At 45.1% G+C, this 13,381-nt stretch overlaps 1 protein-coding gene and 1 long non-coding RNA gene across 3 annotated transcripts; both read right to left on the bottom strand.

The window, feature by feature from the left end:
• Positions 1–274: 274 nt before the first annotated feature.
• SUMO2 (small ubiquitin-like modifier 2) lies at positions 275–7,730 on the bottom strand. 2 transcript variants are annotated; one of them, XM_027691436.1, is made up of 4 exons: positions 7,538–7,730; positions 6,068–6,199; positions 2,964–3,035; positions 275–1,429 (listed from the first exon to the last, which is right to left on the bottom strand). In XM_027691436.1, the coding sequence occupies exons 1-4, from the start codon at positions 7,556–7,558 to the stop codon at positions 1,367–1,369; spliced, it is 288 nt and encodes a 95-aa protein (XP_027547237.1). In that variant the 5' UTR covers positions 7,559–7,730; the 3' UTR covers positions 275–1,366. The 2 variants fall into 2 exon arrangements, with proteins under 2 accessions (XP_027547237.1, XP_027547238.1); XM_027691437.1 differs by lacking the exon at positions 7,538–7,730 and adding an exon at positions 6,977–7,012.
• A 990-nt stretch (positions 7,731–8,720) lies between these two features.
• On the bottom strand, positions 8,721–12,212 carry LOC113971475. Its single transcript, XR_003535565.1, has 3 exons — positions 11,772–12,212; positions 9,442–9,553; positions 8,721–9,354 (listed from the first exon to the last, which is right to left on the bottom strand). It is a non-coding gene; the product is annotated as an uncharacterized LOC113971475 (long non-coding RNA).
• Between the last annotated feature and the right edge of the window lie 1,169 nt (positions 12,213–13,381).

The raw sequence follows: 13,381 nt of genomic DNA, 5'->3' as shown, positions 1-13,381 counted from the left end.
TAGTGGAACATTCCTAGGACATCAGGGACTGCTGTGGGACTGTGGGGCTAACAGGTATATAATCCCTCATGAACATCTATGGATTTCACTGCAACCTCTAAACTCCCCCAAGAAGTTCCCCAAGAAGAACTCTGTGGAAAAGACTTGTGACAAACATCATCATCACTAGCTCCCTTCAGTACTTCCAGCCTTTCCCCCTTCCAAGCAGGAACAGCACAATGGGGTAAAGCAGAGCTTGGAATCTCCACCACCACAGCTAAATGCAGCCAAAAACAGAACTCAATTTTTTATTTTTGCTTTACATTTCCAAGCATCTCCCATTTGATACCATGGTAAACTGAATGGTTGACGAAATTATTTGCTCTTTTTAACTCAATGTTTACATCAAAAAGCATTCAAATACAGAGTCTTAAGTAAACTACTGCAACAACAATATTGATGCTTCTAATAAAGAATAACAAAAAGAGCTCAATCCAAGGCATTACTTAGTAGTTCAGTATTTTTCAGTTTGCCTAATCAAACAATTTTGGCTTAGCAGAACATTCACAAAAGAAAGAAATCAAAATAAAACTGACTTCTATTTCCAGTTCAACTGCTGACTGACAGGTCTCAAGGCAGCCTTTGATTTTCCAACAATCTTCTGACTACACTAGGAGGATTATGTTTACTTACCACAGAGAAAGCTGAGATTTGAGAAGCATAAAGTGCTGCAGAGAAAGAAATACAGGTGCTGAGTAGTAGTACTCCACAGAAAAAGAAAGAAAACTGGTTATTTTAAACAAGAAGTTTATTTAAACAACAAGACGCTTTACTTGAAGGGAAAACTATCTAGGATTTTTTTTCCTTTTTTTTTTTAAAGAGTAATTTACCCCTACTTAGACAGAGATTGCTCTACATGTAACAGCTACGTACAAAAAAGTTATAAAATTGCCCTTGGTTTTACAATGATAAAGAAAAACATTGAAATTATCCAATCAAACAAGGTATGCAAGGTTTTTGTTTTTAAACAGTGAGAGCAAAATAACTTACTGGAATATAAAGATAAAAGTAGAAGGAGCATGCCACTAACGGAGAGAGGGGCATTTTCACAGAACCAGTTTGTTTTCCCACCCCATCTCCATTAAATGTTGATCAAAACATACCATTGGCCATTTAGTTAAAAAAAATATGCATTATGTCTGTGCACGTCACCAGTTACTTTATGTACAATAGAAGGAATAGGAAAAAAATCAGAGAGAAGAGAGAAAACTATACTGCAGTAGTCAGGATGTGGCTGAACCAAGTCTCATTTTTCTAATTGTGAAGTGTTGCCTGCGGGAGCACAGTTCTGGAGAGGAAAGTAGCAGGTTCTTTTTGTGTTTTTGTTTTAGTAAACTCCTCCTGTTTGCTGCTGGAACACATCAATTGTATCTTCATCCTCCATTTCCAACTAGAGCAGAAAAGAGAGAAAAAAGGCTTTCAACTCTTCTCAGATCCCTGCCACAGGCTGGGTTGTTCTTACAACTCCTATCTTTGTGTTTACTTTTTAACCAGATCAGCCCCACTCCCCTCCACCATCACCCCTTTGTACATTAAACCTCGCTAACTCAAAAGCAAAGAAACTGCAGGGAAAGAAAATGCCAGCTCATAACTGTTGTCCTGGAATGAATTCCAGTGTTAACTTCACAGTGCATTGCATGACTCCTATGGAAAAGATTCACAATATTTTACTTCTGTTGCCTGCTTTGCCATTGCACCTTTGTTCTCCTATTTGCTCCCTCAGTTTACCTTAGAACACTGCCACAATTCCACTTGGCTGCTGCTGTTCAAATGTGCAAATGGCTACAGCACTGAAGAAGCAGACTGGAATTAAGGCCTCTTCCCAGCCAGGCAGTAAAACCAAGGGTCAGCAAGCACAAAAAAACTGAAAACTCTTTACATGTAGCCACGTGACAAACTGCCAGTGAGGAACAGCAATACTTCATTATTAGAATTCTCTTTTCTTACTGTAAATTTTTTACAGTTAATATTCCTGGGATGTTTGTGTCCCCTACTGACAAAATCTCTACCAAGGCTGAAGGAGCTGCTAAAACTAATGCAAGTTTTATTTCTAAATAGTCTCAACTGCTGTTCAGGAAATCAAACTGGTCTAAGGCATTTACCACAGCTATATATAGACTGATACCAAGCTTCAGCAAAACATGGATGGAGAGAAAAGCACCCTGTTGGCTCAATTATCAGTATTCCAAGTTAAAAAGTTGCATAGACTGTGGCCATAGGAGGCACATTCTTTGAAGCAACAGCTTAGAAAACTCAGACCTGAAAACAAGAGTCTCTTATTTCATAACAAGTGGTTCTGAACAGCAGATAAAACTGTATCACTTGGACAGGCTGGTTAAACACAGCTACATGGAGAAGTACAGAAAAAATACTCAAGAGTCACAGTGAACCATTCTGTTGTTGGAATGTCCCCTGTTCAGCCACTTAGAGACAACCCAAACTTCTCCATAATTTTATGCTGCTGAAACAGCTTCAAATTACAAACAACAGAAAATTATGTTTGTATTATATATTGTATTTTGCAAGCTTGCAAACAGGATCTCTGATAACATCCTGGCAAGCTTCTATGTAAAAGATATAGCCACTGCTTCAAGAAAAACTCAATTTTAAACTTACCATCCTTACCTCAGAGCCATGACTCAATAAAGTGACACTTTTACAGGACCCACCATCTGTACACTGCACTTAATTTTCTTATTACAGTGATAGAGACTTATTACTCAAAACACTAGATAAACTCCTGAATTCCACTTCTAATAATTCTAAACTAGTTACACCAAAAGAATGGTAAAAAAAAAAAAATTCCAGTTCTATCACTAACATATACATTTACAGAAGTATTTCATAGGAAACAGAAGCATCGACTCCTGCAGCAAACTTCCAGGGGTTTTTTGCAGTTCTTAAGCCTTGCTTTTGCTGTTTACCTGTGCAGGTGTGTCTGTTTCATTAATTGGCTGCCCATCGAACCGGAATCTGATTTGCCTCATTGACAACCCCTGGACAAAGAGAAGCAACACAAAGGGACGTTAAGTCTGGTGTAAAAGTACTCACTGGTTTGCTCTTCAACTTGTCACCAAATTGCAGCACAATCATGAAAAGCCACCATAATGCAGGACAGAGTTTTTGTACTCCCCTCATGCCCTGACTTTTAGGCATTTCACTCCAAATCCCTGCAATCTGTTTTGTATTAAACATTGCATTGTGTCCAGCAACCCAGAGAAGCAACAGTGCCCCCACTGACTGAGAGTTAAAATAAAGCCATTCCTGGTACACTCCAAAGGCCAGGAGGTTTATTGTGCTTTTGAATAATTCACTGACAAAACAGATGCGACACTCCAGGTAACAAATGCCAAACAGTGATATTCAATACTCCTTTTTGATCTTCCCCAAAAACAAAAGGTATTCTAAAATATTTTTCCCAGAAATGAAACAATAATATTAATCTTCAGCAACAAAGAGTAAGAAAAGGGAGCTTTTTATGTCGAATTCCTATTATCAAGAAATCGATGTTTTTCCATGCACAGATGGAACTTCCAAATAAAATAAAGGAATATTCTACTGCCAGTAGTATTTTGAATAAGCATTTCTACCACATGACACTCATTTTGCTGACCTCTTCCATCCCTGTCACACTTCTCATTCTCACCTGAGCCAACATATTGAAAAACATAACTTGGAAGCAACAACTCCTTTTACTGATAACATCAGCTAAAAAAATCAATAGTGAGTTTTCAGAGGTATTTTAGAGAACATCACATTTTGCAGGAGAAGGTGAATGACATTTGGGGATACAACCAGAGCCTTGGTCTCTACTTCCTTCCCAGTTCTGTCTATTCCCTCTGGAGTATCTAAATATCCAAGAAGCTTCATTGGGTTTTGAAACCAATCCAGTGGATTGCAGGGTCGTGCTTTGGCATCTCTGAGTTAGAACAGAAGCCTTCACTTAGCTTTGCAAGAGCGGATGTAACACACAAAGGAAAACAATGTAGTAATTATTTTTGAGGAGTAGATTTGTCAGGGAAACATATTTTAATAAATACAAGTAAACTTTTTTATTAACTTAATATTTCACAGCAAAATGCCTTCTCTAGCAGGACTGAGACTCTGCAGTGTTCACTCAGAGCATCCTCTGGTCTAAGAAAACCGTGTGGCTCAGTGTCATGGCAGCAACACGTTTCTGCACAGCAACATTTGGTTGGAGCCCCTTTCTCTGACATTATGTTACTTAAAATACGTATTTCCTATTCCCAAAGTGTTGTTTATTGCAGGTTCCTGACAGCTTTACATGCTAAATAAATGTTAGCTGAAACATACTGAAAAGCTCTACTTTGGTGGGATCAGTGTCCACAAAACATAGAGTTTATATTGCATGGATGATTTTTTTCACCACTTAAAATAATCACAAGTAGTCCTCATCTTCTAAACAGATCATTCAAGGTTTAGTTACTTCCATTTTAGGTCTACTACACACACTAAATGATTTTCATTCTTTAAAGCTGCCAAATCCTCTACTGTACCACCTCTCCAAAGTGAAATCTGAAGTCCACAGCTGAAGGATTTTAAGCCTGAGTGTACCTAGTTAGGTAAATAAATACATGAATAAAATCTAACTTTTAGAGACATGCAGAACAAATGCTTTTAAGCAAAGTTTGAGAGGCACTTAAGAAATAAAATGTAAAGACAACTCCATCTCCACAGAAAAATTCTTTGGTTAGCTACCAGCTTAAAACTGAAATCAGAACAAATCTCTCCCACTCTCAAGATTTACTAATTTTTTCCTCCAATTGACACCTAGGGTTTTTTTGCTAGTTTTGTTTTTGGGTGTTTGTTGTTTTTTTTTTTTTAAGCAGAGTAGACATTTTGGTGAGAAGTTCTAGAATCTTACTTTTGCTTGTTTCAAAGTAACTGAAGTATAAATGGTTACTTCTCATTTCCCAGGACTGTTTTACAGACAAATAGCCACTCCTCAAACTCCCCAAAAGACAGATACAACTGGACTTTATGACTGGAAAAAGCAACACATGGTGATTTGCAAAACATAACAAGAGTTTGTATGACTGAGGTAGGAAAAATGAGCTCACAGGTTCAAGCATTCACAGAACACTCACACAAGAACATATTCACATGTTCAGTAAGAGCTGATTTTTCTCTTTATTCATATCCTATTGTGGCACAGGGTAAGCCAAAGAGGTTTTACCACTCTGTGTGTGAATTACAGTTTGTTTTTCTTGGTGATTAAATACTTTATTCTGACTTTACTTGTATTCAATAGTATGATTGAATATTTCTTTTTTTTTAAAAAAAACACAACTTTCCAAATTCTGAACACTTTTGTAGAGCTGGAACTTTTTAAAGGCAGACAATCATTAAAAAAAAAATCATGGAGAGCAAAGACAAAATTTTCCTTATCAAAAGCTTCAGAAGAAAATGTTCCATAGCAATACTCAAACAGGTGTTTTTAAAACTTGTGATAGCTGCCTGCAGCTGCCACCACACCAACAAAATACATGGGTTTTGTCCCTCAGAGGATTAATTTGTCAACTAGGCCACAAGAGAAAAACCAAGGTCATCATTAAATGGAGAAGCTCCTTCTCAAACCAGATATCCTCTCATGTCAATACAGTAATACTAAGATAATAGATCACAAGTCAGTGACCAGACCAAGAAGTTACTCAGAGCTATAAAAATCCCTGATTATCACTCAACCCTCTCTCCTGAGTTCATATCAAACCCACCCTTTCCACGCTGATATTTCTGAGCAATAGAGCAGCAGTTGCCTCCCAACAGCCTCCACCAATAAATGCAGATTTCACAGATAACGACCCATCTTTATTTCACCCATTTCCTGTCACAACCCTCTCAGTCCCCTGTTAACAGACCCTCAGGACAATACACTTTCCACAACACAATTAGGTTCTGTTAAATCTCTACCATTTTGCACATTTACATAGTTTTAAGACTGCAAATGTCTTTATCTATCCCTGTGGGGATCACTGTCCCCCAGACACCGGTTCTCCTGAGATCATACCTGTCGTTCACAATAGGCTTTCATTAGTTTACTAAGTGGTGTGTGCCTCTTAATCTTAAACTGCACCACAGACCCATCTTGCCCTGCCACCTTCAGATTAATGTGGTCATTGTTTTCAGTCTTCACTCCTTCCTGTGGAGGAAATAAAAGGAAAAAAAAAAATAACCAACACTTTTTTTAAAAGGTATGAAACAAGAAGTTAACATTTTACCAAAGTGCAACAGGTCATTAAAAAAGGAGGAAATAAAGATACTACAGCTGTTTACTGACTTGAAACCTTGAATAGAAAATAAAGGTCAGGAGTTTTTATTTTAAAATTTAAAGAAAAACGCCACGTTAAAAAAAAATAACAACAAAACAACCTGAAAACCTACTAATATTAGCTGTCATTCTGGAGACTGGCAAAGTAGCAATGAAGAGTTACTAGGCCAGTCGTATAACAGATTTAAAAAAAAAAAGTTATTTCTATCAAGGGCACAATAATATGCAACAGTGTTGCCAGTGAAAGGGATGAAGTTATCTGTGTTATAACAACGATCTGTTATAACTTTGTTCTGCGTTATAACTGTGATCCCAACCAGCAGCAAGGCTCTTTCTGGCAGTATCTCAAACTTTTTCCTACCGGTTGAGGTACTTCTGAAGAAAACTTTCAAGATACTTAAAAGGGCTGTGTTTGAAAAGGTGACAAAACCTGAAGCGACCCAAAGCCTCCCCTTCAGAAGAGGTTTAAGAAACCCCCCGTAACACGCAGCCTGACCCTCCCGCTCCCTTTGGGAGGGGAAAACTGCGGAGGAGCAACTTCCAGCTGGGTCCCTCGTGTTCTGGGGGGCAGGGAAGGGGATCCCGCCCGTCCCGCTCGGGGGTACCCGGCACCCACATCCCACAGCCCAGCTTTGTTTTCCCTCTTCCCTGCGCGCCGGGTCCCGCCATGTGTCCGCTCCGCGCCCTCCGCCACTTCGAACTCGGGTTAAAAATTGTGGGGGGAGAAAAGGATTTAAAAAAAAAAAAAAAGGAGAGGAAAAAACTCCCCAAACTATCCAACCCCTCGACCGTGTCCCTGTTAATTCCCGTGGTGGGGAGCGGGGCCCCCGCGCCCTCCCGGCCCGAAGCGGGGCTGGAGGCAGCACAAAGGGGCCGGAGCCGAGCGGAGACCGTGTGGGCAGCGGCGGCCGGGGCGGCCACGGGGATGCTGCGGCCGAGCGGCGGCAGCAGGAGGAGGAGGAGGAGGAGGAGGAAGGCAGCAACAACCGCCTCCAGACCTGCCTCTCTCCCCGCGGAGGGCGGGAAGGCGGCCCGGGCTCGCCCCCCCCTCCCCGGGGATCCCCCGCCCGCCCCGGGAGCCGCGGCCGCGGCCCCCCCCCAGCCCGCGCAGGAAAATGGCGCGCAAAGGCGGCGCGGGGGCCGCGGGCCGGGGCCGCCGCCTGAGGGGCCGAGCGCGGCGGCGGGAGCGGCGGAGCGCGCCGGCCTCACCTTGGGCTTCTCGTCGGCCATGGCGAGTCGGCGATGCGGGGGCGGCTCGGAGCGCGCACAAAGGGGGGGCAGAGCCGGCCGAGCGCGGCGGAGAGAGGGAGAGAGAGGGACAGAGAGAGGGGAAGGCGGGGGGGGCCGGGAGCGCGCACGCACAGCCGCGGGACCGCGCCTTGCCCCCGTGCGTGCGCGTCCCCGCCGCGCTCTCCCCCCCCTTCTCGAGCGCGTCCCCGCCGCCCATTGGGCCCCGGCGCGCGGGGAGGGGGCGGGGCCAGGCCCTGGGGGGGGCGGGGGGGGGGGGGGGGGGAGGGGAAGGGGGGGGGGGGGGGGCGCGCGCGCGCCCCGCGGCCGTTACATAACGCGGCGGCGGCGGGAGGGGAGGGGCGCGCGCGCGCCCCCGGGCCCGTGCTGCCCGCGCGCTGCGTGCGCGCGCCCCCGCCCCGCCCCGCGCGGCGGGCATTGTCCTCCGCAAAATGGCCGCCGGGCCGCCCTCACGGCCCCCTCAGCGCCTCGCGCCCTTCCCCAACACTCCTTCCCCCCGCGATCCCCCTCGTGTATGACCTCCTCAAATATTAAATCTCCCCAAAGCCGACTCGTCACAACCCTATCAGTGCCCCCTCAGCACCTCGTGCCGCTCCCCCCACAGACACACCTACCTTCCCCTGAGGATCCTTCTTGTCTCACCCTCATCTTGGGCCTCCTCATATTTTAAATCTCAAAGCTGCCCAACTACCCGCCAGTGCCCCCTCAGAGCCCCCTCATGCCCCACACAGCGTTCTCCCCACACACACCTTCCCCTGACCATCCCCAGCCCGACTGAACAGGCTGCCAGGGAGGTGGTGGAGTCCCCATCCCTGGAGGTGTTCAAGGAAAGGCTGGACATGGCACTCAGGGCCCTGCTGTGGTTGACATGGTGCTGGATCATAGGTTGGACTTGATGATCTCAGAGGTCTTTTCCAACCCAATTGATTCTGTGATCCCTCTCATCTCAGCCTCATCCTGGGCCTCCTCAAATCTTCCCCCCCTGCTCACGTCCTTGCTGTGTTATGGATGACATTGATGGAGGCTCTGGGGTCTGGCACCCACACAGTGCCCTCCAAACCCCCTGGGCTGCCCCGGTGAGGGAGAGGTGCAGTGTCTGCTGAGGGAACAGAGACCCTGCCACATCCCAAAAATGCACCTTCAATTGAACTAAATTCAGTCAAGGTTTATGTGTGTTCTTTAGCAAGCTGAGGGCATGATGCAGCACCCCAACAATTATACTACATAAATCGCAGGATATACCACCAGTGATGTGATTTCTTCAAGTTCATTCCAGTGGAAGGGAAAAGGAAATTCTCAGTAACTCCAGGGATTTCATAGGTTCCCACCAAAATGGTTTTGGTGCCTTTTTTCTTCAGCATTACACCCACCACAATCGTTTGTTCAACTGTTTCTCTACATCACATAGATGGAAAAGAACCCCCCCAAAAATGACCCTTGTCAACACCTCAGGGATGGATTTCCCAGGTGGGCATCGTTCCACACTGGTGCTGCTCAATGTGGGAACACACTCCAGGTCACAGCACAGAGGTGGCCATGTGGTCACACACACCCTCTGCTTCCAGCATGACAAAACTTCCTGCACCATTTTGGAGATGTTCCTTGTCCGTAATAAACTACTGAAATAGTGAAATATCGAGTGAAGAGAAACTCTGCTTACAGGCAGAGTCCAGGCTGCTGGGCTCCCTTTTCGCTGCCAGCTCTGATTCCCCTCCTCTCTGCCTGTGTTACTTCACATTCCAGCTCCTTCCGAGTGCAGACACAGGGATTGTTTTTTTCTGGAAATTGAAGAACAGTAACACCCAGTTAAAGCCAAACCTTTATCTGAGTCCACAGTTGAGAAAATAACACAGGCACAGCCCTACCTGAGGCAAGCAGGCAGCTGAACTTCCACAAAATACTGCTGTGAAGCCTTTTACCGTCTCCTTGTAGTCCAGGCTCGCATATATTGTAAATCTTTCCCTCTGCTTCAGTACTCTGAAAGATCAAATTTAATCTAAAATTTCATAGAACCTTTCAGTTTTGGTATTTTACTCCTTCTGAAGAGTCTTCTTGAGTCAGTTCTGGAAAATTCCCAAGCACTGGATGCGCTCAGTCTGACCCAAGAAGGCAACAGATGCTGTTTCAAATTGCGACTGCGACTCAAATAGACACTCCTTTGAGTTGTGCTTCCACTCCTACCTGTGTCATTTTCCTTGATTTATCATCAAAAGACTGTTCCAATCACTTGATCCTGCCTGTTTTCTCTGATTTTAATTACTCATGCTATTATTTTTCTATTTATTTCAGTTACAGGGATTTGAGAAGCACCTGTGGCTAGAGAAGACAATGTGCTTCAGTCCAAATCCCCCTCACATGTCTGATGGTTGATCAGTCTCCTTTTATTTGAGCTCTGAAGAGCAATGGGCAAGCCCTTTGGACCTTCTAAAGTCCATCATCATCGCTAAGCAGCAGAACTACATGACAAGGAAATAAAGCACCTTAATCCCCACTCTATTCTTCTACCTCATCCACTTTTTTTAAGCGAGACTCCAAACCCACGGGGTAATTCAGAGAACAAAGGACAAGTGCCAATTCCCAATGGACCTTAAGTTCTATTTTTAGAAATGATGCAACATCTCAGAGAAATGTGAGGAAAGGCATCACAAGGCTGATGTTGCATGACCATCCTGTTTTATTTTGCTCTTGTCATTTCTTCCCCCTCCCTCCTTGAAGATCCCTGTGCTTCTTTGGGAGGTGGGATGAAACTGGCCAAGGCCCGAGCAGGGCATTAAAGAACTGAAGGCAGGAATGGCTTCAAGCGAGACACACGTTAGAGCAGCATCACAAATAGAACAAATGTGCTAAAAAAGACAGGAAAATACTCTAGATTTTATGAGAACATATGGGATTGCGCTGCCACTGCAGGAGTTAGATGTGCTCAAAAAGGCTGCAAACTGTTTCAGCTGTACCAGCATCGGCCTCACCGCCAATACACACATCCCAAATCACAGAGCAGGTTTCTACAAACCTCATCTCTGTGTGGCTTTTATTTTTACATAGCAACAGAGGAAACTCTGAGAAACTAGAGGCTCGGTGGAGCCGACAATAAGCAGTGCTAAAACCTGCAAAGGGACTGGCCAGCCGGCAGCACTCAGAGCCAGCGGCGGGGGAGAAGCCACACTGGGAACTACAAAGGCCAGTCCTGCAGGGACCGGGCTGCAGCAGAGGGGAGCAAAGCAAAGCTTTTTGTCCCTCTCAGCTCCTCCTCTTCAATGCACGGAGCTGAAGGGAAGTGAATAGGGAAGCATCCCAGTGAGAATTCCTGAGACATTCCAACTCTGGGGGGGAAAAAAAAGTCCACGTGTTGTGTCTTAAAATATTTCCATGCTTTGTTTAATTCTTGTACAGCAGTTTTATAAGGAAGGAATATGGTGTATCTTGCAGAGCTTTTTGGCTTAATTCACCAGCCTCTAGTGAAGAGGGTAGGGAATACAGGCATTCCACATACATTCCCTTCACACTGAGATTTTAAATCATTTAGATTTTTAAGACATTAAGGCAGCTACAGGCAGAAGGTGTGTGCTCCTGCCCATCAGCAAGCATAAACTTACAAAAGCAACTCCAGCCCCTCCAGAACTGTGTGTTACTTTGCACTGAGTCCAAGGCAAGGACAGAAAGCAAACAGTAATTTGGAGGCATAAACGAGTGCATCGAGCTCAGCCCCGACCCTGCAGGTCTGAGTGCTTTACTCAGGCTTTGCTCTTCATTAATTCTGGCTTAGCCCTGGGAATAGAAATTACCTTTTGCCTGAGGCCCTGCCTGTGCTGTGCCTTTCCCGTTCATGATGCTGATCATTCTCCCTGTTCCCCAAATAGCTTCCAATCCTCCTGTTTCACAATTTACTAACTCCTATCCTCATCAGACCTTTTTTTTTGGCTTTTTCTTTTTCTCCTGGCTGTAAGACAGCAATGCAGTTTCTCTTTCCTTTCCCTCCCTTGCTGGACTCAGAGCCTGTACTCCAAAGCCTTTTTGAGCAATATGAAGTTCCATGGTGACACAGTCATTCCCAATTCTGCTTAATTACATGGACTGGACAGGCACGGAAGCCTTTTTGAGACATGAGTAGGAATGTTTCCCTTCTAGATATGTGCAGAGCTCCAGCCAGTGTTCAAAAGAGGACTAAGAAATGTCAGGATTTCATACTAAAACTCACCTTTCCCAAGATGACCTCCCCAGGAACCAGCCACCTTCCTCATCAATTTAAGAACACCAGATGCTGCAGATAGAAAAAGCCCCTGAGGCTTTTAGTGAGTGAGCAAAGTGGACTGCACGTGCCAAGAGACAAGCAGGAGAGGATCAGAGAGTCCCAGCTTTCAGTGTCTCTTTACACAGATGGATGCTGGAGCAGGAGAGGACACTGCCCCACTCCCAGATCCACCACCTCAGCCACCAACACTTCTCTCTCCATGCCGAGGAAGAGAAAAAAAGACCAGTGAGGGATGGGCACTCCCTGGGGTCATCAGGCCTTTCAATACAGATGGTAAAGGTTGGTCACCTCCCTTTGGGCTGCAGGCAGGGCCGTGTTCCCTACACAGTGTATAGTCTATCTATATTCTGCCAGTCACAAGAAACGGACGCAGTTGTAGAAGCAGCACCTTACTCTTGAGGAATGAAGGCAGGAGGCCTCTTACTGCTGCATTTTCATCCAGTTTTCATTTGTATCTGGAGCCATTTTAGATCTAGGCATCCCCACTAACATCCTCAGAAGTCTGCAGCATAGAGCAGCACCATTTTGTAAGACAAGAGCTGAATTTGACTTTGTACAACAGAGATTTGAATACATGCACATCCCCAATGACAAAAAACAGGACCCTTACCCACAATAAAAGGTGAGATATTTAAAACTGATGAGTCAGTTTCTCAAGCAGCTTTCTGAGCATTTAAGTTCTCCTACCCTGCAACAAGCCATTCCTGCTGACCTGAGCAGACACTGCTTCCTTTTCTCAGCACGACTGGTGACACAACATGCTCTTGCCAGAGATAACTGCTGGCTTTATTTTTATTGGAAATGATGGATGCAGCAGCTGATAAGTAAAAAAGGGCAATTTAGCCATGGAGTGTTGCAGCATTTGTCATACGAGGACAGCGGATGATTTACGCTATCTTGAAAAATTAATTTTTAAGTGAGCGTCTCTGAAAAGCACCAGCCTGAGAGGGACTGGTTCCAGCTGTGAGGTCAGCAAGACAGCACTGCTAATATTTGTCTTAAAAAGTGTATCACTGAACAACTCGGTTATTGGGAGGCACAGGCAAAAAGTGAGGAGTACACAGAGGTGGGAGGGAGAGCAGGATGGGAGGAGCAGGGTGTAGTTAAGTGTTTTATCACACCAAGGTATCGAGGGATACTCAAGTGGCATGTGAGCTCCCAGCATCAGCAGAAAGGTGATGAGGCAGCTTCCAGCAGGCACCTCTGCCCAGGGGGTAGCGACCTTCACTCGGACCGTGAGTAATTGAATAAGGCACAGCGGGAGTTCTTCCTGCTGTGATCCTGCTCCATTATGAGTCCTTCCCCAGCCCACCGGCAACTCACTGAAGTCACAGGGCACTTAATTTGATTAGGCAGCTTTATCAATGAGGTCACCTGAGAGCTCCAGAGAGCGTCACCTTCAACATCCTGTAGGCTCATGTACCTGCACGTGTTTTTTGTGTGCATAAAGAAATGAGAAACAGGTTATTACAGCGCAGTCAATGAAGTGAGCACAAAGACAATGCTGTGCAGTGACCAAGCACTGGGACAGATTGTCCAGAGAGGGTGTGGAGTCT

This window comes from Neopelma chrysocephalum, unplaced genomic scaffold (genome assembly GCF_003984885.1).
Source record: "Neopelma chrysocephalum unplaced genomic scaffold, ASM398488v2 Primary Assembly neopelma1_84, whole genome shotgun sequence".
Taxonomy (NCBI): domain Eukaryota; kingdom Metazoa; phylum Chordata; class Aves; order Passeriformes; family Pipridae; genus Neopelma; species Neopelma chrysocephalum.
Note: the sequence above shows the minus strand (reverse complement) of the source record. Positions and strands in the feature narration are given on the sequence as shown.

What these genes read in the sequence shown, in the direction of transcription:
- SUMO2 (XM_027691436.1), bottom strand. Translation starts at nt 7,558, where the DNA reads ATGGCCGACGAGAAGCCCAAG. An exon ending in TGGCCGACGAGAAGCCCAAG is followed by an intron (nt 6,200 to 7,537) that starts GTGAGGCCGGCG and finishes TTTCCTCCACAG; the next exon opens with GAAGGAGTGAAGACTGAAAA. An exon ending in AAACAGACACACCTGCACAG is followed by an intron (nt 1,430 to 2,963) that starts GTAAACAGCAAA and finishes TTTCTGCTCTAG; the next exon opens with TTGGAAATGGAGGATGAAGA.